Here is a 23,531-nt window from a genome sequence, read left to right on the forward strand (position 1 = left end):
GGTTGCACAGACTCAACTGTCATTGTTGGTCCTGAGGAGCCCTTTCCTGGGGCGTCATATGTTAAGCCTTTTGGAAAGGAGATTTGTATGTCAAATGTCTTTTTATATCACAACGTGAACCCAAATGACAACTGATCACCTCTAGAGCCACGATCGATTGCAAATTAAGATAATTCACATAGAGGAGGCTCATGAAAGCATATCGAGTGCAAGCACAGAGAAAAAAAGGTTTGGCTATTGGTTAAGAAACTTAGTGACAGTTTTAGGAGCAAATGATAGTTTTAAGATGAGACCTTTATAAGGATAAAGTTGTAGAATTACAAAATGGGCTAAAATGTTAAATTTCTGTGAGATATTAAGACGAGCAATAAAGGGTGGATCATTACATTATGACAGCAGTTTGTTAACAGTTCCATATAGTAAAATATAGTTTGACTAGATTAACTGCAATTTTCTTCATTAGATCTTAATCAACTGCAAATGCACACGGAGCAGATGTTTTGTTGGGAAAGTAATAAGCTCGGTCAAAGGAAGGTTAAACAGCTTCCATCAGAGAAAGAAAAAATGGATAATGAGCGGGAGGAGGCGTTCTCGTTCAGAGCAGTGACGACAAATATGGGAAAGGGATTCCAGACATTTCATTTCAGGCTCCAATGATGATGAATTTTTGAAAGACACACCGTAAATGACACTCTTTAGGTGAACCATAATACTCAAAGGAGTGAAAAGCGAAGTGTTCTCACAGCTTAAGGTGGAACAAATAAATAGTTGTCACGTGTTATTTGGGATTTATATAAATAATCAAACTTAACAAGTCATCTCTAAACTGAACTTACAGTTGTAACATCAGATGTACTCAGAGAATTTGATTTTATTAGCTCAGTTTATTTCAAGTCATAGTGACAGTGAATAGTAGGTTACTGAGTCTGAAGGTGGAAGAGCTTCCACTTTTCCCTCAAAGTGTTCACTTAACAGAGGGAAACAGAAGTATACGGCACAACTGATTTAATTATTAAATACTGGATATTAAATTTCAGTGTAGTGCACATCTTTTGCCTGCAGTGTGAAGTCCAAACGCAGCAATGTGGTGACACGATACTCAATCTTTAATGTACCCTCATTCTATAAGTCCTTGTTATTACACCTGTACTTAGCATAAAAGATCCTGAAGCTGCCGGATCTCAAAAACAAACCATTTGTGTGATGTGTGGACTGTTTATACATTTCTTCTAAGTGTTAATACAACAGAATTAGATGCTTGATTAATTACTTGTCAGCTGGAATGGTCACATTTACTCTCTGATGAGGTTTTCATTTTATTTTTATTTGCCCATTAAAATGGAAAAAGTAACTATTCTCCCATCAGTGAACAGATTTTTCTGTGTGACTCAAAGGTTTTGACTGTTATTCATCATTCACACTCTTCTTTTGTCCCTTTAGTGATTCAATGAAAAGTGAGCGACTTTTTGAGTTACTTTCTGCTGTGGGATTATAAAACATTGGATATTATGTTTTTAATCACATAACTGTGGTCCTTAAAAACTTTTTTTAACCTTTTGACATGTTCTTTATTTTTGTATGAATGTTCTAAAACATCAGATTTTCACACAAGTCCATACATTGAATTAAAGAAAAAAATACAATCAAACTGATGAGACAAAACTCTGACATGTCTGCATTTCCTCACATGAACTCATCACTTGAAGGTCTTCCACAACATTTCTACTCATTAAAGCCAGAACTTTGACTTGGCCATTCTAAAACTTTATCTTTATTCTCCTTTAACCATTCTGTGACAGACCAACTTGGCTGTTAGAGTCTTTTTCTTGCTGCATGACCCATTTTGCCTCATGATTCAGTCCTTATGATCCTGCCGTGCAAGCCCGTGATGCTTAGTGTTTTCCTGATGGTGGAGAGACATGAACATTAAGATTTGTTTAAGATCTTGTGGTGTATAAGGGATGGTTGCCTTCAAACAGTCTATGTGTATATAGTAAAGGAAGAACTCTGCTGACACAGACTTGGTCGAACACAGAAGTATTATGTTGTCAACCAGGTCCGTACCAGAATTACAGAATGATGCATCAAATCTGGAGAGATCCTCGAAGCCAAAAAGTCTGTGTCATCTCTCCTTCACTGGGGGTGATTCTCCCCTTATGTAGGGTAAAACCTTCCCCTATTTGGTGAGCCTGGGTGGCCTCAATAGTCAGGCTGAAAGATATATATATCTATATATAGATATATATATAGATATATATCCCTGGTGTGGCTGTCCTGACTGTCTTAACTGAGGGAGTTAAGCATGGGGTGTTAAGAGGTGTTTCTCCAGATGTTCATGTTTACCTTTCTTCATCTCCTGTCTGGACACACCAAACACACCAACCTGATGTCTTTCTGAACCTCTGTTAAGTGTCAGACACTACAATCTTAAGATCTTTGTTTTTATCACTTTTGCCACCCTGGTGAGTATGAGAAACTCTTTTTCTGAGATTCTCAAAATCTCCTTTGTTCATGCCCAGACTTTTTTGTAAAGGTCAGATTTTTGATGGATCTGCCTACTTGCATTTGATCCACTGAATAAAAGACATCTAATATAATCCCATCTTTAAAGTCTGTTCTAGCTCTGAAAGTTTGCATGTTTTTGTCAGCTTAATATCACTTCTAAAAGTTCCTTTCCTTAATTGATAAATTACCAAGTAAATCATTTTTGTCTCATTTGTTTAACTGAGTTTAGTTTTTGGACCTGTGAAAATATACGTTGGAGGACATTTTTAGACAGAATTAAAGACATCTCCATAGGGTTCTCAAGCGTCCCCTGGGGCACTGATGAAAACCTGCAGCCTGCTACTGAAATCACGAATGAGGTTATTTTAGAAGTACCAGCCAGCTTCTGCAGAGTCTAGTGCCCTTATGTTTGGCCACAAACCCTAAATTTAATGGATTTTCACACAATTACAATATTTTACCTGAGGGAACACACACCACACAAAATTTTTTTTCCAGTTTGCAGTTGGATTTGAACCTTCAACCCCCTAATAGCACCATTCCTTTCCAGTGTAACTATACAACACATTTGGATGACTTATAGCCATTAAAGGCCTATACTACAGTGTGACTCAAGGGTGCTGTGACACACGACATACGGATGATGATACAGTGGGGTTTAATGGGATATAGCTTTGTGATTTATGGGATCTTTTGTCTGTGGTCAGGTGATTATGGTAACCGGGGACCACCCAATCACAGCCAAGGCCATTGCTAAAGGTGTGGGCATCATCTCTGAGGGAAACGAGACGGTTGAGGACATCGCCGAGAGACTGAACATCCCTCTGAGCCAAGTTAATCCCAGGTGAGTCTGCACTTGTGTGTGTGACAGAGCAGGTTTTGGTTGTTTGCTCAAGCGTCTAGGAGTAACTCAATGTGAGATTGTGTGAGCAGCTGAGGATGTGGGCAGTGATGTGTCTCCTGGATGTGTGTGTATGAAAATGTTGTTTTTTACATAAAAAAAAGGCTGGTAAATATTCTTATTCCAGAGTTAGACAGAAAAATGCAAAAAAGTTTCATGTTTGTCAACTCAAATCATCTTAACTGCTCATATAGACCAGAAAGTGAAGAAAACAAATGGCCTGTTTATGTCTATGTTTATCAAAATCTAACTATTGAGAGGAGAACAAACTATTTCAGAGGATGAAAAAGAAGAATTGATCATCGATATTGTGAAAACACAGTTTAAAGGACAACAAAAAGTAGACCGAAAGACTTAAATCGAGAGGTCTGGTTGATATACAAAGAAATTGTGATGCATATTAACCTTAATGTCTTATTGCTTCTGAACAAAGGATAGAAAAATTTAAATGTTAATTATTAAGCAAACTTCCAGCCTTGTTTACACGAAGCTCTGTGTACATTTATGATTCAACCAGAAGTTCATTCATTCCTACGGGAATCTCTGTGATCTCAGAAATGTTGCTGCAAATCTCTTTGCATTTTCATCCCAGACTTTAGTTTGCCTTGAGCACACTGAAAAAATATGTACATTTTGCAGAGAATTTCAGGGAGATTGCATTGCATTGGCAGGGAGTTGTAAAAACAAGTTAGCCAACAAGCTAATGAGCGCATTACAGTAATTTCTAATGGACAGATAAAACAGATAAAATCAGTTTTCCCCCATGACTTTGGTCAGTTTCCGGTCAGAAAGAAATGTATTTCTGTATGTTGACCATTGGGGGAGATAGTCTTTCTGTTATATACGCTGTACGAATCAATGTGAAATGATTGGTATGTTGCTTTACCTCACTCTCATGTAGGCAACGGGCTCGAGTGTCTGCGCAATAGTTCATATACTTGCCTTTGGGGGGGGTTGCATTAGGTGGCACAGCAGCAAATTAAGTCCACACAAAACTACAAAATTTGAAGGGTGTAAACAATCAATATAGAAACCATATTGGAGATTAGTATTGAGTTAATATTAAGATTATGGCAGAAAAAGGGACAACTGCAGAATTATAGATGGTATTCAGAGCCTTTGTGTGTGTGTGTTGGATGTCTTGTCACATTTCCCCCTGCACACTCTCTGTTAGTCACCTCTTTTACATCTTTTGTACTGTTTGCATAGTGTTAACTTCTGAGGATGTGCACAATTGACGCACCACACAAATGCACGATACCTGTATTAGCCATCATAAACAGGGACATGCTAACTAAAAATATTCTTGGCCTGAGAGTTGCTGCTAGACTAGTTTTGAAGAATCTCAAATAAGAATAGCTGTGCTTTAATTAACTCAGTACACGCAGTTTAGATGCTGAGACATTCTAAGTTGCCCTTCTTTCTCCTCAGCCATGTTGCACTGCCATATCACTACAGTAGAGCACATGGAACAAATCAAACACTGGCTGTAAAGCAGCTTCGTTGCATTTCTCATAGCTACTGTAGTTTAGGGGTAATCAAGTGGTTGCATCCTACACACTAGCCCTTTAAGTCATGGAGCTTGAAGAGTTGTGTTTTCTCCTGATGGACTGTGGGTGTGTGTTTCTGAGGAAAAAGCAAGAAAATGTCATTGCCCCCATTCTTAGTAATTGTCCTTAGTGTCACAGACTCCTTACTGTTTTGTGGATGTGTCTTTTTCACAGAGATGCCAAGGCGTGTGTGGTGCACGGCTCAGACTTAAAGGACATGAGTTCAGAGTATCTGGACGACGTGCTGAGGAACCACACTGAGATTGTTTTTGCTCGCACCTCTCCTCAGCAGAAGCTCATCATTGTGGAAGGCTGCCAGAGACAGGTCAATGGTCAGAAGTGTGTGTAGAAGGGACAGCGTGTATGTATGACTCGCTGGGCTTTTCTGAGCGCATCCAGCTGAATTTCAATGGAAGTGTTCATATGATTGAATACATGCGTGTGTGTTTGTGATAAAGTATGGAAGTATGTGTGGAAGTATGGTTGAATACAGATGTGTGTGTCAGAGTGAAAGTATGTGTGTATCCCTGCCATTTACTGCTGAATACAGCTTTCTGAGAGTGTTTGTGAATGTGCTTAAGCTTTTTGTTAGTGCAGGTGGTTCAATGGATGAATACAGGGCCTGTGTGCGCATTTGAGTCACAGCTATACGTGCCCATTTGTGACTATATGGCTATGAAGCAGTGTTCCTCTGTAGGGTATATGATTAACTGTAAGTTAAACATATATATCAAACCCTACATATGTCCCTTAGAGACAAATTTATAAAACTGGATGTGTGTGCGTGCTTGCAAAGGTGCCCATGTATTGAGGTCATGCTACAATTCACCCTGACTCAGTCACTCTGACGCCATGTCACTGAATGATTGCTACTCAATTCCATTTTTCATTTAATCTCCCCAGAGCTGCTTTGAAAAGACATTATTAAGACAGAGGGGGAGGTGGGAGTGCAGGAAGAGCGGGTGAGGGGAGTGGTGGCTTAAATCATGGTACTTATCTTTCTACTCTTGACACTTTTTTGTTCATTGGTCCTTGCGGGCACAGGGGGCGATCGTGGCTGTGACGGGCGATGGAGTGAACGACTCTCCCGCACTGAAGAAAGCCGACATAGGCGTTGCCATGGGGATCGCTGGTTCTGATGTGTCCAAGCAGGCCGCCGATATGATCCTGCTGGACGACAACTTTGCCTCCATCGTCACCGGAGTGGAGGAGGGTGAGTGGGGGCGGGACTGAGAGGTTGAGAGTAAAAGGTAATGACAAGGTGAAAAAGATAGAAGGAAAAAGTTTGTCTGACACAAAAGTACAATAACTAACAAAATTAACATTTCAGTGATTCGAATTTGGGTTGACTTCTCATGGGATTTGTAGTGAGATGTAGACATGAGAGTTGGACAAGAGTCAGACTTCAGTCACTAAAACTAGGACATCACCAAGATATGACTTGAACTACTTACTGTAAGACTTAGATTCCTTTTACTGGTGTTACTTAACAGAATAAAAGGAAGTCATGACGCAGCAGTTAGGAGGTACGAAAAGGACTTTCATCATTCTTTTTGACTGAGGCTGTTTTAGTTCTGGCTCAGAGCCTGTGCCTAATCTGGGATCAGCTCTTTGTATTTCAAAAGCTAAAAAACTGAGTCTTGGCCAATACAACTTCTAAAGCAGCATTAGCACTTTATTTGGTTTGGAACCATTGACTATACAAAACAAAGCTTCATGGTCAGAGAAATTAAGCCTGTGTGGAGATGCCTTAAAACTGTATTCTATTGAATGAACAGCAGGGGGCAATTCCTGTGTAATTGGATAAAAGGGTTCGGGAGAATGATGCTGCTTCTCACTTGATTTGTGACATAAGTAAGCATTTTCTTCATGAATTCATTGTCTCAAAGGTGCAAGAGATCAGTCCTCTTTAATAGAGCATGATATCAGTTTTGTAAATTAGGATATTCCTTGGGGTTTGGGCTGCCTTTCGCCTTACATAACACTACCCTGTTGCCGTTAATATTTTCTACAGTTCTTAATCAATTCCACGTCTTGTTTTCAAAGTTCAGTTTCAAAAGACCACAGTTGGAAATGGCATAAAATGCATAACTCAAGGATTCAGATTTGAAGACCACAAATCAAAGAGTGATGTCATGCTGTCCACATTCATTCATGCCTGATCAGTATGCTGGTAGTCATTTTGAAGATAATTTCATACTCAGATGGATACTTGGCCTCAAAAAGAGGCAGAAATCAATGTCCATTTCCATCCTTCTGTCCAAATTTGGTCGCTTCTGGCTCCAAAAAATTAAAGATGGCAAAGGCAAAATACTAAACCTTGGGGATGTCAATGTAGCTGTGTCCATCTTTTATATATGGTGCAAGGGATGGACAAATAAAAAGAAGGGTTCTGCAACGTTATTGGCATTTTCCTTGATGTTCAATATTTCAATGTGGAGCGGCTGCATTTATAAACACCACTGCAAACAGCAGGGAACATTAGCGAATGCTGCCATCTCCTCCACAGTGAGCTACATTCACAAACATGTTTAGAAATGGCATTCATGAACACAGACTGGTTTGTGCAGCAGCGTTTCCAATGCTGACTGGCATTATGAAAGCAAGAGAAATAAGGAAAACACGACTGTTGTCCTACAACGAGGAGGACATGGCTTTTCCCTCAAAGTGTTCACTTAACTGTAACTGTATGAGGTTTGACTTGAGACTTGCCTCCAGAGACTGCCGTTTAATTGAAGTTGGCCTGGCTAATATGGTATGAGGAAAACCATTAGTAATGGGGATAGGCTGATGAAGCAGTCAGAGGAAATCATTCTGAATTTCAGTGTGTCTTGAAATTGAATTCGACCTTGGCAGAGTATGAAACGAGGAAAAGACGATTCAAACTTTAAAGTATGTAAGAAGCGGTCCACTTATAATATACTGTTCACAATTCAATGTAACCATATTTCCTGTTTTTTTTTTGCAGGTCGTCTCATCTTCGATAATTTGAAGAAATCCATTGCATACACATTAACCAGCAACATCCCAGAGATCTCACCATTCCTCCTCTTCATCATTGCCAGCGTTCCTCTTCCTTTGGGAACCGTCACCATCCTCTGCATTGACCTGGGCACTGACATGGTAAGCATTATGGGATCGAACGTGGACAAAAATTCCTCAGTAGCAATACTAGCAACAGTTTCCCTCTATAAACGTCTGTGTACTCAGTTTATTACTGCTGAACCTTTCTTCTGTTGTGGAACACATCTCTCTTTTCCTGTGGATACTCTTCATTGTATATTTATGTGCTTCTATGAGAAATCAAACTTACTTTATTGAATTTTTACAGCAAGAAAATAGTTCTAGCCAATAAGTTAGCAGGATAATTCTAATTATCGGCATGCTGCATAGCTGCAGGTACAGTAAAGGTGACATAAGGGGAAATGTTGGTACTACTGATGTTGGATTTGACAGTCTGAAGGTAAAAAGAGCAAATGTTTGGTTTAATTTGTTCTTTCTGTCAGTGCTTTTGGCTCACCACCGACGTCCATTTGTTCAAGCAGAACAAAAAGCGGGTGACACTCACATACCGATTTGAATTTCACAGCTCTGCCATTTCCAGATGCCAGTCTCTCTTCTGTATTTCCAGCAGCAACAATAAGAGGTGCTGGCACACTGCTTGCCTGAGGCGTGTAATGCATCATTACAAAAGAAAGAAATCAAAGACTGAAATATTCAAAAGGACGTCTGTGTTTATTACTTAAAATTTCCCAGCTTTTAGCCAACAAACACCATTGTGCACCTGAATCTGAGTCCAACACAGCTCAGTGAGCAGAAGGCAAAAGTTCTACAAGTAGCCTAATTAGAGATATATTGCAATGGTCTCATATCAGACTGCCAGGAAGCATTTCTAAGTCTCCAAAAGTGGAACAGCTTGCTCAAACTGTTAAATAAAAAACATATTTGAATTTGACACAAATTATTAACTTCTTTGGTTTCCCAGCTGCAGAGCAAACTTATTTATGCTATTTATGCTAAAATGTATTCAACTGTCTCAAATCACTGGAATAGTGCACTCTTTATTGGTTAGATTTATTTTTCAAACCAGTTAACAGAAGTGTAAAATCACCTAACTGAAAAACTTTAATTTTCATAACTGCTGGGGGACAAGACAGCTGGACGCTCTGAAGCATACAGTAGGACCCAAAAATGAAAATAGTCTAAATGAGCACAAAAGGGGCTCACAAAAGTGTTTATAATACAGTGCACAAGTAAAAAAGCAGATGTCCCCTGTTTGCTGGTGAGGCTGTTAACAGCTTGTTAACAGCTTAGTGCAACTCCTGGCTGCAGGCTCGAGGGCTCTGCTGAGATTTAACAGTAACAACCAGCACATGGAGTGTGCAACGATTATTTTTAGCAGGCACGGCCATGTGGAAAAGGTGGCGAAGAAGGATTTATCATCTGTGGCACACTTAAGAATGTTTCAAGAGTGAGATGTGTATATACTTTCAGAAGTGCATACAAAGGAAAAAAAATCAATGTCAGACATACTTTTTTTTCACATTCCTTCCCCTCTCATCTTCTGCTACTGCTGCGGGTCAGAGGAGTGTAACACCAAAACAAACTGGATTTACAGACTACAGAGGATGTGCACAGTTTCAAGCAGTGCCAAGTTCCAGCCTCAAATCCTGCCTAAGTCCCAGAGATTTCCATCCCTAAGTCAGACATATTGCTCTGTTTCTTACCTGGTAAAACCAGCCAATATAAGATCTTTATTACAGAGACCTTTCTACCCTCCTGTTTTATGAATGTCTTGAAATTCACTCTCTGTCTCCTCTCCCCACCTCCTACTCTGTCACTGTCGTCGCTTTCTTTTTCTTTTCCCTTGTCCTTTTTCTTTCTTTTCTACCTCGTCTTTGTGATTGATTGATTACATTATTAGTGATGTGCCTACACTCGTCTGGTGCTGCCATCATGCCTTTGTATTGATGCCACTAAGACAAATTCCTGCTAATTTATTGTACAGGGTGCTTAAAGTGAGCTCCCTCTCTTCTGTTCCTCCCATTCTCTCCAGGTTCCAGCTATCTCATTGGCTTATGAGACAGCGGAGAGCGACATCATGAAACGTCAACCGAGAAACCCCAGAACCGACAAGCTGGTCAATGAACGCCTCATCAGCATGGCATACGGACAGATAGGTTTGGCCCCTCGTGTCTCATAGCCCTTCTGCCCCACAGCCCTTAAACCTGAATCACTATGACAGGCCTCTTATAGTGACTTTATAGTGATAATAAACATCTCAGACATAAAAACTTTAGATATTGACATTTATCAGAAATCCTGGCATTTCTCACTGTCTCTGTAAATGTTTCGGTAAGCACAGTTAAGGAAAATAGATCCAGGGCTGAGCAGACAGTCCAACAATTTTCTTCTAATTGTCTTGACATTTACAGCAAATTGAGAGTGCAGAGTCCATCTATTACCAACACTTAATCTTGGTCATGTTTCAGAGGCTCGAGTCTCTTATGAACACGTGCTTTTTATCTCTTGTTTTATATGGTTTGGGAATCGTGAAAGATCAAAGGCTGGCCCAATTTCATTTAAATAGGGCAGATTTTGACAGTGCTTAATTTAAAACTGAACATGCTCAGAAGAGATGGCAACACGTATCGATCCGCATTAAAAGGAGGCAGAAATTTTGCAAGATACAACCTATCACATTTATAAATCCCTGTCCTCACATGTCAACTTGAGGTTCAACTACCGAGAGACTGTCAGAAAAATGAATATGCAAACATAAAATTGTTCCAGTCCTCATCTGTCTGGAGCTAATACTAAAGCAGCAGTCTAACCCCAGAGACAAATGTAAGACAGATGCCTAAAACAGGCATGTTTGTCATGATCTCCATTCCCTTTTTACTTACTCTGTAACAACACCGTTGCCTTTGTCCCACCATAACTTTATCTGTTGGAGATCATCATATATATGAATATAGACAAAATCCCTGCACAGATGTTGTCTTAACCTACTTGGATGGATTTTTCCTGATGACGCTGCGATTATAAAATCAGGATTTTATTAGAGCAGAGCGACAGTCGACAGGTTGACATGTAGGCTTATTGTGCTGATGTTCAGTCGTCTTGATAAAAAAAAAACAATGTATTGTGTGGGTTTATTAGTCTGGCATTTTTTTTTCTTACCATGATCATTTCCTAGTGTCGTGTAATTTTGATGACTGACTTTATAGCCACAACAGATGTGACATGATTTACATGCCGTGTCTTATTTGTCCAAGGTCTCAAAATGAATTTGATAACGTTTCAGTGAGCTTTTGTATCTATTTTAAGATACCACAGAACTTTATTTTATGGCTCTGTGATGTCCCTTTTTAATCTCCTTTGATCCATTGTTATAAATGACTGTTACTTGTAAAGAATCTTACTAAATACAAAAATAATGTTAAATTGGTTCCACTCTACCTTAATCACTGCAAAGCAGCTAATCTTTTTCTAACCGTAAATGTGTACGATATGAATATTTCCTACTGACAACAAGAGCTGCTGTGATCATAACATTTAACTTCATGCAAATAGGTTTGGGAATTGTTTGAATATTATAAATTTTTTTAATTCTTCTCCTCAATTTCAATCTAATTGATTCCTATTTCAACTTCAAATGGTTTGAAAAAAAGTCAAATGTTTAGAAAGTAAAAATGTCTTCAACAGTCAAACTAAAACTGTTCATTTTTGTATTAATAGAAGACCATCTCACATAAATCAATAGGTATTTACAATGTAATCAAGTCCTGACTAAGAGGTATTTTTTATTTGCAAAAAAGCAGCCAAACAGTGGGATTTTTAAACTCACATAGCTTTTGTCCAGGATTTGTGTGCTTCAGAACTGATGAGAGGAATCAAATCTCCCCAATTAGTACCTGATAGTATCATCTAACCAAACCTACATACGAATTATTACAATTTAATTTAATTTAGGATTAGTGATATTACCACTTTTTACCACCACTGTCTTGCTTCAAATCTGACAAATGGCCCACTCAAAGTAACTGCAGTTCTCCCTTTTCTCCTAGTTTAAAGGCAAACTGTGCCCACAGCAATGCTAAATTCATTATATTAATACCAATAAACGCTCAATGAAATTGAGTAAGACAATTATTGGAATTTAAGCTCCCTGAGATAACAAGCTGATGCCATTAAACCCCATCCAAATGACAAAAACACGTGAAAATATCATGAGTTTCTTCCATCTGTTTTATACAGATGAATGAGAATTATTCTAATGATTATGGAAAAGATTCTGCACGGGTAAAATCATTTTTATTATGCAAAAACAGTGACGGACTTGCAGACAACCCAGCACATATGACAAATGACACTTGTTCAATCTAAGCAACAAAGAATACATTTAGTTATTGTATTATGCTTGTATTTTCTGCCAGGTATGATCCAGGCTCTGGCTGGTTTTTTCACCTACTTTGTGATTTTGACTGAAAACGGCTTCTTACCACTGGACCTGTTGGGAGTCCGCATCCGTTGGGATGACCGTGAAGTCAACGACGTGGAGGACAGCTATGGGCAGCAGTGGGTGAGGAGCAGGGGCAGATTTTATGTGCACACCCATTTGAGTGTTTAGTGATGCTCCTGCAGGAGTAAACACAATGTGTGTGTCAAACCTGCAGACCTACGAGCAAAGAAAGATTGTGGAATTCACGTGCCACACGGCCTTCTTCTCCAGCATTGTGGTTGTCCAGTGGGCTGATCTTATCATCTGCAAAACCAGGAGGAACTCTCTCTTTCAACAAGGGATGAGGTAAGTGGGCGTGGCTTTAACTGATGAGGGAAAATGCAAAATCAAAGCATTAATGAAGGCAGTTAGAAAAGCAAGAAAGAAGTTTTATCATCAAATACAAGTTTAGTTAGATCTTAGTTTAGTTCAGATCTTGACTCACTTTTTTGTGACACACACTGTACGATTGTTAGCCTTATAAATATGTTATAAGCTAATTTCTGCTCAACAGCAACCGGATCCTGATCTTTGGCCTGTTTGTTGAGACAGCTCTGGCTGCCTTCCTGTCCTACTGCCCTGGAATGGATGTTGCTTTGCGCATGTACCCCTTGAAGTATGTACTGTATATAATTCTGAACTGAACCGATAAATAACCCCTTTAAGACTTGTTAAGTTGCCATTAGCCTCTCGTCTTCAAATTAAGTGATTTTCTTAAACACCACGTTGTGATCTATGATATTCAGAAATGACTGCAGTGACTGTATTTTCACTGTGACTCTATCCTTCCACTCCCATCTCACTCTTTTTCTCTTCCTCTTAGGATCTTGTGGTGGTTCTGTGCCTTCCCATATAGTCTTCTAATCTTCATTTATGATGAGGTCCGTAAATTAATTTTGCGGAGGAACCCAGGAGGTAAGCAGATATTAGAAGAAACTAAGATCAAAAGGTTTCAAGCTTATTTGTCTTGTTAATAAACTGGAGGAGAAACTATCAAGTGGTGGTAAAATATAGTGGTTGACTCCCTTATCTCAAGAACCACATGTGCTGTTTTCTATCAAGACCTTTTCACTCATCGTCTCTATATATCTCAGCCTCTGTAACTGTCCTTGATAAAAGTAAACACCCTAAAAGAGTAAACCGTCCACTCCTCTCTGGACATCAGGGATTGAGATAAAAAAGCTCTCTTCAGCAGATGTGATGTGGAATATCTCTGCAAACCTTTGATTGATGGTTATGTGGAAAAAGTCACTTTCAATGTTATTACAAACAAGCATAAACATATTTTTAAAGATTAAAATCAGCTTGAATTTAGATCAAGAAGGAAAATACAAATGTCATAAAGTCCTTTGAATCAATATAGATTTTAAAGCTTCACATCATTGAGCAATGATTTAGCTGTAAGTATGTTTAGTTTACACCCAAACATACAATAAAAGCTTTTCAAAAGCTACTAACACTGGTAAAATGCTGCTTATTAACCCCAGCAATTGAACAATTTAGTTATTAGCTAGCTAATTGTAATATATATATATATATATAATATAAACAGCATAATCCCTCTATGATTATGGCTATTTCTTTAAAGCAACCTGTGTCACAATCTGTGAATAAAGCCAACAAGATTAGTCAGTTTTCATAATTTAAGGTTAAATTTGGACCTACGTGGGAAAACTGCATGACATGGTGCTCAAACACCTTGAATGAATAGACATAACGGATAGAATTACTTTAAAATTGGCAGGCTATCATTTCTGTCTGCTATGCAAACAAATCACAAACCAATCATGCAAAGGTTAGCATTTTATATTTCATTAATGTTTTGGTTGGATTGCACCAACATGAATCATAGATCAATATAATGTTAACTGGGTCATGAATTGCTGTGAGATGGGGTTGCAGCTATCTGTGATTATTGTAAGCTTTTTTTCTCATTTAATTTTGGTGTGATGTTAAAGGAAATGGTTTGAAAGCAGGGGTGTTCAAACAATGCTTGCAGCTGCCTTATTGAAGTCTTTCAATGCAAAGGGAGTAATTTACCACGTATCTAACAGATTTAAGTGTAATCAGTGTTAATTGTACATGTATTGTGAAACAAGAACTGTAATCATTTTTATTTAAAAGTTATTATTAACCCATGGATTAACCACAAAATAAACTTTGGGCATAACCCATTTAAGAAGCAGCTGAAAACTACCAGGCATCCAGAAGAATGCAAGCCAGTCAATTCTCCAGCTTTAAAAGCTGCTGCCTCTGCAACACATGACTGATTACTGTTTGTCTTCCAGGTTTGATTTCTGACAAAACAGCGTGTAAATGTACTGCTGTCTGGCAGTTTACCTGGGAGCTCCATTTAATAAATGGAGCACAAAATCACAGCCTGCAAACAAGTGTCCGATGCTGAAATTCTAATTTCTTCTAATACTTGGGCCAAGAGCTGCGTATACACCAGATTTTTATTGAAATCTGGTGTATACTAACTTTTTTTTTTCTCACTGCTGCATGTTGGTGATAAACAGATTGAGCAGAAAAAAAACACATCTGTCCAAGTTATATAGAGCAGGAAGGAGTTCTGCTCATTGAGTTTTTAAAGTATGTTTACCGAATCTTCGTTTGGCCTGTTGATTAGATCCTTTGGCACTGTCCTCTGTAGAATAATCAGCCTGGTCTCACGGACAGGAAACAGACAGAAAACCTTTTCATCTTCCTTATGAGCACGAATTCAGTAGGTTTTTTGTTTTTCACGCCATCCAGCACAGCTTTTAAAGGAATGTATTTCAGTTGGACATCTGTTTAATCTGTCCTGCATATATTGTATGTTTAGCCAAGAGGCAGGAGTCAGTTACTATTATCCAGGAAAAGGATGATATGATATCTGTTTTAACACAAGCCATCATACTTTCCTAACCTTTACTATAATACCTTAAATTAATCAATTATATTGCAAAGTGTAACCTTAACCCAAAACAGTAACTTCTGTGTCTTTGTTCCTTTCTAAACAACCAGCCTTGATAATGAAATAGGATTTAAAATCATATCTTATACTAACAGTCCTTTTGGGACTTTTACGTGTCCTCTTTGGTGTTATTTAGCTGTCCAGTAGCATTAAAAAAATCCTGACTGTGAACACAAATAAAAAGGTTACGTTTTCATGACTATTTCACATTGTACTGTGAGACTGGGCTGAAATCATTTACAGGAGGGAGAAGAGTTTATGTTCTCTGTCATGGAACGAACATACAACATGCAAAACTAAAACCAGGAAATAGCAAATACCCGTTAACACCATGAGAGCCAGAGGCAAATGATTAGAGAGGAAATTAAAGCAAGCTGATGAAGACTCTTGAGATATTCCCCAAAGATCATGGGCATGATATGGACACCCAGCACTGGCTCAGAATCTGCCACAGCGTCTCAGCTGATGAGGGGCAAGACACGGGGAGACAAAAACAATCTATCGTGACAGTTAATCATTTCTGTTAATCTGTGTGTCACGGGCTGCTGATCAGAGTCTTGGAGTTATAAGGGGATTCATTTGGAAATGTGCGGAGACAAAGACAACGAGATGAATACAAATAGAGCGATACAAAGGGATATTATGAAAGCTGCTCGCCTGTCATTTTGCTCTCTGACACTTTCTTTCTTTTTTGCCTTTCTCTTCATCTTTTCCAGGTTGGGTGGAGCAGGAGACATATTATTAACATTCAGAAAATGTCAGTTTGAATTGTGCGTCTTTGTATGTGTGTGTGTTTGTTCAAGCTTGTAGGAGTAGAACTATGTGCGTGTGTCTGTCAGTTGTAATATTACATGGATCAGTTCACAAATCTGATTATCACAGAATACTGCTGAAAATAGCATTTTCATTCTTTTTTTTTTCATTTAATCAGAAAACATTTCCAGCAGAACAACAGTTGTGTACACCTTAGTGCCTTAGATAAACTGTTACCAAAGTGATGTACTGTGGCCTGTTTGGCCCTGAAGCAATACGAATCGTTGTCCATCATGTAAAATTTACCCATTAAAATATATATTTGTGGCTTCATGGATTGTGTTTTCTGTCATATCGACTCATTCTTTTTAATTCTTGTCAAAGCTAGTGCAGCTCATTTTCCCATTTGAGCCCCAAATGTTCCCTGCTTATACATTAATATACGAATAGGCAGTTGGGAATGCAATTTAAACCTGCTTCTGGGCATCATTAACTTACAGTACAGTAAGTAAATGTTTGATTATGTGTGTGTGGCTGTCTTGTCCTCCAATACTCTCAGATACACGTTCAGAGTGTTTTATTCACAACCTAGTTTCTCAAAAATATTAAGCTGTTTTTTTTTTAAATATAAACCTAAAAGCAACAATTTGCAAATCATTGAGACCCTGATTTGATTGAAAAATAGTACAACAACAACTAGTCAATGGTGGAAATGTTCTCATTAAAATGTGTTAACTTTAATTACGGCAACACCTTTAAAAAGAAAGGTGGGACAGGAGCATGCTTACCACTGTGTAGCATCACCTCTTCTTCTATCAACACTGTAAAATATTAGGAACTGAGACAAGGTTCTTCTGATCTCTCCATGTTATAAAAGACACTTTCGCTCTAGGATGCTCTTTCTGTACCCAGCCGTGTCTGACCTTCTGCCAATTATTGAGATAATGCTGAGAAATCTCTGTAAACAAGGTATGACGCTAAAAGCCAATACTGAATGACTGAGCTATTCTGGCCTTCAGGCGGCAGACTGGACTCTGCAGTGCAAATCACTGCATGGACTCAGGAACACTTCTGAAAACCATTGTTTGTGTGCTGCAGTTTTTCTCTGTGCATAAACAAGTTAAGACTTTACTATGCAAAGGGTTAGGGTCAAAAATGGACAAAAAATGAAGTGGAAAGCTCTCCTGTAGTCTGACAAATAGTGGATAGTGTACATTCCACCAGAAAGAGAAGCAGAACCATCAGTCTCTTCATCAGAACATAATATAAAAACCAGACTCTGCGATGGTACAGTATGTGGATGCATTAGGATACATGCAATGGGGAAACTTGCACATTTGTTAATGCAGACTGATATAAACCTTAGGGAGCAACACACTGTGCCATAGGGAGGCACAGTGTGTGTTATTTCAGCAAGAGAATGACTCAGCAGTGAAGCTTTTGGGTACATAAATCGCCTGCTTACACTGCAGTATGAAAACATCTGCCATACGTGAAATTAAAGCAACACCGAAGAAGTTTGTGAACCTAAAACTATGTGCTTCTTACTCATTTTAAAGTAAATCCACTTTTATCATGCACAGGTTATTCTCGGGCCTGAAACTACCCTAAAGCACCGTGGGGCAGTTATGGTCAATTGACATTTTTGTGGCCTCTCACAACAAATTCATGTGTGTGATTGTACATTTACAGGGCTCACACAGAAATGAGTTTTAATTACAGTGTTTAAAAGAAAAAAAAAAGGACTCTAAATATCGAGAAGCCAAAACTATAGCAATAAGCCACAAATTGGCAATTGCTAAATGAAAAAGATGAATGAACAGAAATAAAAAATCTTTGATGCTTTCCTACTATATTCAGTTTAACACAGAGTTTCCATGATTAACTAAATCTATCTATATTTATATTTTACACAACAAGTATTCTTATGGAAACAGGATTATTTTTTATTTATTTGAACAAACAAGCAAACAAACAAAAAAGCTTATATCAGACTAATAGAATCAGTAAAATATCCTCACGTTTTGTGACTGAAATTAGACAAACTTGTATTTTAGAATTAAGTTAAAGAAGATGAAAAAAAATAAAAAATGAAAGAATAACTGAACAACTGAACCTGAGCACACAAACTAACCACAAAGTAACCATTTGCTCGTGTTAAACATGCAGTCAATGAGCAAAAAACGATGTACAATGGAGAGGCAAAGTAAATCAACGCGTTGAACTTGAAATTGCTAACCGCGGACTGACCTTCTTAAACTCTCCCTCAAGGTTTTAGATAACGCCACATGCGGAACAATAACATTCACTGACGTCACTTCCGCTCTTCGCCTTTCAAACATGGCGTTGCTTCTAAGGTCAGTACTTTTCGTCTCGGTGATAGCTTTATTGTGTAATTTTCATGCTTTTTAAAAGTCGCCTTGATATATTTACATTAGATAACCGTAACAGTTGAGTACAACACACCTGAATGTAACCTACAATCTTTGTTTCTTGTCGTTGTTTAGTGTAAATGTGCCACGACACAACGCTAGTTGGAGTTAGCTAAAGGGCTAACGCTAATTGTTTTCGGGTGCGTTTCAAAGCTATCACAGTGGACTTTGTCTCTTTATGATTAATGATGGACTTGAACGATTGTGTTTGCCACGTGTAGCGTTCATATGGGTATTTTACGCAAACGTAATCTACTGTTAATCCAGGCTTTTGAACCAGGTGTTTAATGTTAGCTTTGTGTTAACTAACTACATTGCTCGATGTTGTGCTCCCTCCTAAAGAAAGTTAAGTGATGGTCAAGCTTTGTTAATTTATTTATTTATCCTCAGTGGTCTTCAGCTGAGCAATACGTGGATCGGAAGAACATAACTACTGTTATGTTTATTCTTAGAAGAAATAATATCATGCTGCATATTCATTAGACAGAGCAATTAAATCTAGTAATAGAAATGAAGTGATTTATTTGTAATTTAAAAAAAAAAAAGGATCTTCTGATGTGTTGTTCCTTTCATTTATATTGCTGGACGAAGCTCTCATGCCACTCTGTTGTTTCAATTTTCGTGGCTGGTGCAAGATTTTGGTACAAATGAACACAAGATCTTTGTGTCAGTGGCATCATAAGATTACTTTATTGAATTTATACTTTGTGCTGTCATAAGTATAACTGAACTTTCATAGTGTCGTCGCATGGTAAGATCTAAAACATTTTGGTAGGGTGATCATTTGAAGAATAAGAGAAAAATACATCATGAATGCGCAGGGAAGTTATTTTTTTACTGCCTTTATCGTTGTTTTAGCTCAGTCTTCTTATTTTAGTTTCCCCGTAAACCACATTATGGATGATGCTGTATGTTTGCGTTTCATAAACCGATACCAACCCTGTAATCTAACACTTCTTACTTGTTTTTTGTTTCTTTTGTCGATAGGACGCTGGCCCGTCAGGGTGTCTGCCTCTCCAAACCACAGTACAATGTCCTCTATAGACAGTGAGTTACAGTTTGTGTGTGAATCCACATAAATTTACTTCTAATAGTTATGATGCCAATACAAAATGTGTTAACTTGTTAACTCAACGTAGCCATTGTGCAGCAAACCTCCTCACTATCACCCTTCTCTCCCCCCATCCCCCATTTTCAGTGCCGCTCCAATGGGAAGCACAGCTAAGGAGGAGATGAACAAGTTTTGGTCCAAGAATGCCAGATTAAATCGACCCATGTCACCCCATCTAACAATCTACAAGTACGTGCTCTATGCTGCTCAAGCTGATCATAGCCTTTGTGTTGCTAAGGAAACAAAGGGAAAAAAATTTAGATGACTCAAGTGTGAAATTATATGCTGTTTTTTTGTATAATTGAAGCTTATTTTTTTTCACAGACATCACATGTCTAATGCAGAATATCTATAAAAGATATTGCTCTTTCAGGAAATTTGAGATTGTGGAGGGTTTTTAGCATTTTGATACCATTAAAACATCAGGACAAGCCACCATTACTATAGACTTAGTGTAATATACAGCTCAATGTCCTATCAGGCAGTTGTTATAGTTATAAAATCTTCATTAAGTTATGTGTCTTGTAATTTCTCAAAAAAAGTTTCCATCTCGGCTCAGCTTTTATTAAAATTTTGACTGTGATCTGGGTTCATTCTTTTGGCTCAATGTACCTAATTCTCTGGCACTTCTAACCATCGGTTGTTTCGACAACCCGTGTTCTAGTAATGTAAAAATATAAGAGCGTTAGCTTAATTTACTGTCCTACATGTAGACATAGAAATGTTTCAGATAAAACATTAACTTCAGTCTGATATTTTAAAGAATCCCCCATAACTTTGTATTGCAGCATTAATTGGAAAATCAAGGTGGTAGGAATACTTAATCAAGCCTTACCCAACACAAAGCTTTGTTTTAGAAAATTCACTTAAAACAGGTCAACTCAATGCACAGAGCTGCAGTTTTGTGTCTTTGGTGCACATGTTTCTGCCATTATAGTAAATATGCTCCACACTCTGTGTTGCAGATGGTCTGTCCCCATGATGATGTCCATCATACACAGAGGAACTGGAGTAGGGCTCAGTGGAGGTAATGCACGTGTCTTGTCTTTGCCGTTCATGATTTAAGTTGAACATGTGCAAGTGATGCTTGTAGTTTTTGCCTTTTATTATGAAATAAGCAATCCTTCCTTTAATTTAATTGTATTCACATGTGAGTCTTTCTATGTTCAAACATCGAAGTGAGGCGATGCCGCACAGCCGTTGCCTGCTTTTGATTGACCCTGAAAATCTCTTCAGGGCATGTTAGTTCATCACTTTTGATTTCTGCTAAGAGCATTTACTGGAATAATAATAATAAAATTTTAAAAAAGCTGCAATCCAACCGTTGCATTTTGAAAAAAGAAAACACAGAACGGCTAACAGCCTCCAGTCATACGCCTGATGCACAGGGTTCAAACTGTGTCACTGTGTTGATAAGTGCTGCTGACATTGATGGAACATGCTGTAAAAGCTGAGTTTAGTTTTGTTTACATGTTAATGGGTTCAATAAAGGTCAGTTTTCTCGACTGCCAGTCTGGCTGACTGACATTAACAGTTACTGTGTTTCAACTTTCTTTTAAGATATTATGAGTGAAATCAATTTTCCTTGCAAAGTGTTATAGAAATAAAAGCTATCCTTTTTTATTTAAACATATCTTAGAGTTAGACTCTAGAGTATAGAGTTTCTAGCCATTAGATTTTAGTGCTATTGTGGAAAAGAAGTGTTTAAATGATGCTATTACGCATGCAGTTGATGTTTATTATCTTTTTTAAAACTTAACCTTGCTTGCTTGAAAAAGCTTGATTGAGCTTTTTCATCATCCAGGCAATGCAAAAATAAAAATTGATTGTGAACAGTTGTGTTCAGTGTGTTGTAACAGGCTGCCGGTGAGGAACTTGTTTGAAACAGAGCCATTGTTTGGCTTTCATTTATGAGCAGGAAGAAAAAGTATTTACATAGCCAAAGAGCGTTTAGAAAAGACTGGCCAGTGGGTGTTTTGTGATTGGCAGGGCAAAATGTAGCTGCATGTGCTCTACTCTTTTTTGACAGGATTTGATTTTTCCCACCAACCTTGCTCAGCATATTGCCTCAGTACTTGTATTTGTGTTCAGCCATTTCAGCCTTTGGTGTGGCAGCACTGGTGTTACCTGGAAACTACCCCAATTATCTGGACTTGATCCACTCATTGGCCATCGGTCCTTACCTCATTGGGTTGGCCAAGTTCGGCCTTGCCTTCCCCATATCTTACCACACCTACAATGGCATTCGCCACTTGGTAAGACTTAATGATTTGATTCAGACGTGCATATCTGAGTAGTGCATTTAGAAGGTGACAGTCTCTGCAATTTGTTGTTTGCTCATTTTGTCTGAATAGAAATCAAATTTGCTTTTCCAGGAAACATTGTATTTGCAGGCTTACAATCTTAGGATACTTCTTATTCTAAATTGTCTTTTCCCCATTCTGCTTTTTTGAATTTTTATTTGAAATCAGTGGTGGGACATCGGCAAAGGCTTCAGAATTCCCGAGGTCTACCGCACAGGCTACACCGTCATCGGCCTGTCGGTCATCACCTCCATAGCTGTTGCTATGATCTGAGCACGGGACGACAAGTGATGAGCAGAGGGAGTCTATGGGAATGTGGAATGGATGCGCTCTTTGGGAGTTTTGTGTGTATGTTCTGTTCTGGCCGACTCCAGGCCCGATCATCAGAGTATTGAATAAAGATTTAAATTATACCGTACACAGAAATGTTGTGATTCTATTTTGTCCCTTGCAACTAATTAATCTTTGGAAAGCTTTGGGGGTCATTAGCTAAGGCAGAGTGCAAAGTGCATGCAAATATGATCCGTTTTATTTAATTTCACACTTACTCTCGGTGCGAACAACAACCAGGACCCAAAATTAGATGTGTCCTATATGTTGTGTCCTTATATAAATTGTCTCATCGAGCTGTGATGACAAACTCATTTATCATTTGCCTGCTGTGTACGCGTCTGAGGAGCCGTTTGCTGCAGACTTTTATTCATATTTTGCTTTCTGCAGGCCGTAGTTTACATAGGTGAAGAGGGGCTGAAATGTGGAGAAACAGCATGGTGGTGAAAGCTGTGTGTGTGAACCTGCTCTTCACCGGCAGCCTGCCTCAGGCTTTACCTCCCTCTGAGCCACACAGGAGTTGTGCAATGCACCTGAAAAGCTTTTGTCCTGCAGTGTGAATGAAAGCAGTTTGTGATGTTATGTCAGATCCAACTCCATAAGTGAACGATACAGTAACAGGTACACATAAAAAAAGAAAAAAGGGTAAATGTTCAGGGGAAGAACGCACCAGAGGATTTAAAAAATCTGTCTGTTTAGATCAACTAAACTTGCACTGAGGAAAAACAGCTCGAGCACTTAGTCCAGTTAGCCTCAACTAAATTGGTTTATCAGTTTATTTCTGGTGGCTCAAGGGGAAGATGCCTGTCAGCTTAAATGTATTCAATTTACTGTTGAAAATGTACTTTCTAACCTCACATACAAAATAACCATGAAGAAAACAGTTTCTACAATAACTTCCAGTATTTGTAAAACTCATGAGCTATTGCTTTTGGTGGTGTTATGTTTCCCTCAGTCCATCTGACTTCTAGATGATTTTCTACTCTACTGCTTCACTTCCAATGGAGCTTTTTAATGGTCTGGAGAATTTCTCAAGCTCTAGTTTAAGACTGGATTTGGATGAGTCTGTTCTATTTTGAAAAATATCCAACATGTAAAGTGAAAGTGGGACTGGGTAATAAAACACAGTCCGCTTGTTCTCAATAAGACATGAGCTCCTTGCCTCATGAGTGTTGATACACTGATA

The 23,531-nt window shown here is 38.4% G+C and overlaps 2 protein-coding genes across 2 annotated transcripts in view; both read left to right on the forward strand.

Annotated features, from left to right (window-relative positions):
* atp1a2a (ATPase Na+/K+ transporting subunit alpha 2a) overlaps positions 1-16,483 on the forward strand; it is a 41,437-nt gene extending 24,954 nt beyond the window's left edge. Inside the window, exons 15-24 of the mRNA XM_072363868.1 lie at positions 3,213-3,349; positions 5,131-5,281; positions 6,001-6,169; positions 7,925-8,079; positions 10,013-10,136; positions 12,396-12,541; positions 12,636-12,766; positions 12,975-13,076; positions 13,284-13,375; positions 16,133-16,483. Coding sequence (XP_072219969.1) covers positions 3,213-3,349; positions 5,131-5,281; positions 6,001-6,169; positions 7,925-8,079; positions 10,013-10,136; positions 12,396-12,541; positions 12,636-12,766; positions 12,975-13,076; positions 13,284-13,375; positions 16,133-16,161 — 1,236 coding nt within the window. The 3' untranslated portion in view covers positions 16,162-16,483. The remainder of the gene's footprint in view (positions 1-3,212; positions 3,350-5,130; positions 5,282-6,000; positions 6,170-7,924; positions 8,080-10,012; positions 10,137-12,395; positions 12,542-12,635; positions 12,767-12,974; positions 13,077-13,283; positions 13,376-16,132) is intronic.
* Positions 16,484-18,446: 1,963 nt separating this feature from the next.
* On the forward strand, positions 18,447-22,441 carry sdhc (succinate dehydrogenase complex, subunit C, integral membrane protein). The gene is made up of 6 exons (XM_072363871.1): positions 18,447-18,526; positions 19,589-19,648; positions 19,800-19,901; positions 20,678-20,739; positions 21,804-21,967; positions 22,184-22,441. The coding sequence occupies exons 1-6, from the start codon at positions 18,510-18,512 to the stop codon at positions 22,286-22,288; spliced, it is 510 nt and encodes a 169-aa protein (XP_072219972.1). The 5' UTR covers positions 18,447-18,509; the 3' UTR covers positions 22,289-22,441.
* Positions 22,442-23,531: the final 1,090 nt, after the last annotated feature.

The sequence above is a fragment of the Leuresthes tenuis genome, unplaced genomic scaffold (assembly GCF_036924035.1).
Source record: "Leuresthes tenuis unplaced genomic scaffold, fLeuTen1.0.hap1 SCAF_14, whole genome shotgun sequence".
Taxonomy (NCBI): Eukaryota; Metazoa; Chordata; class Actinopteri; order Atheriniformes; family Atherinopsidae; genus Leuresthes; species Leuresthes tenuis.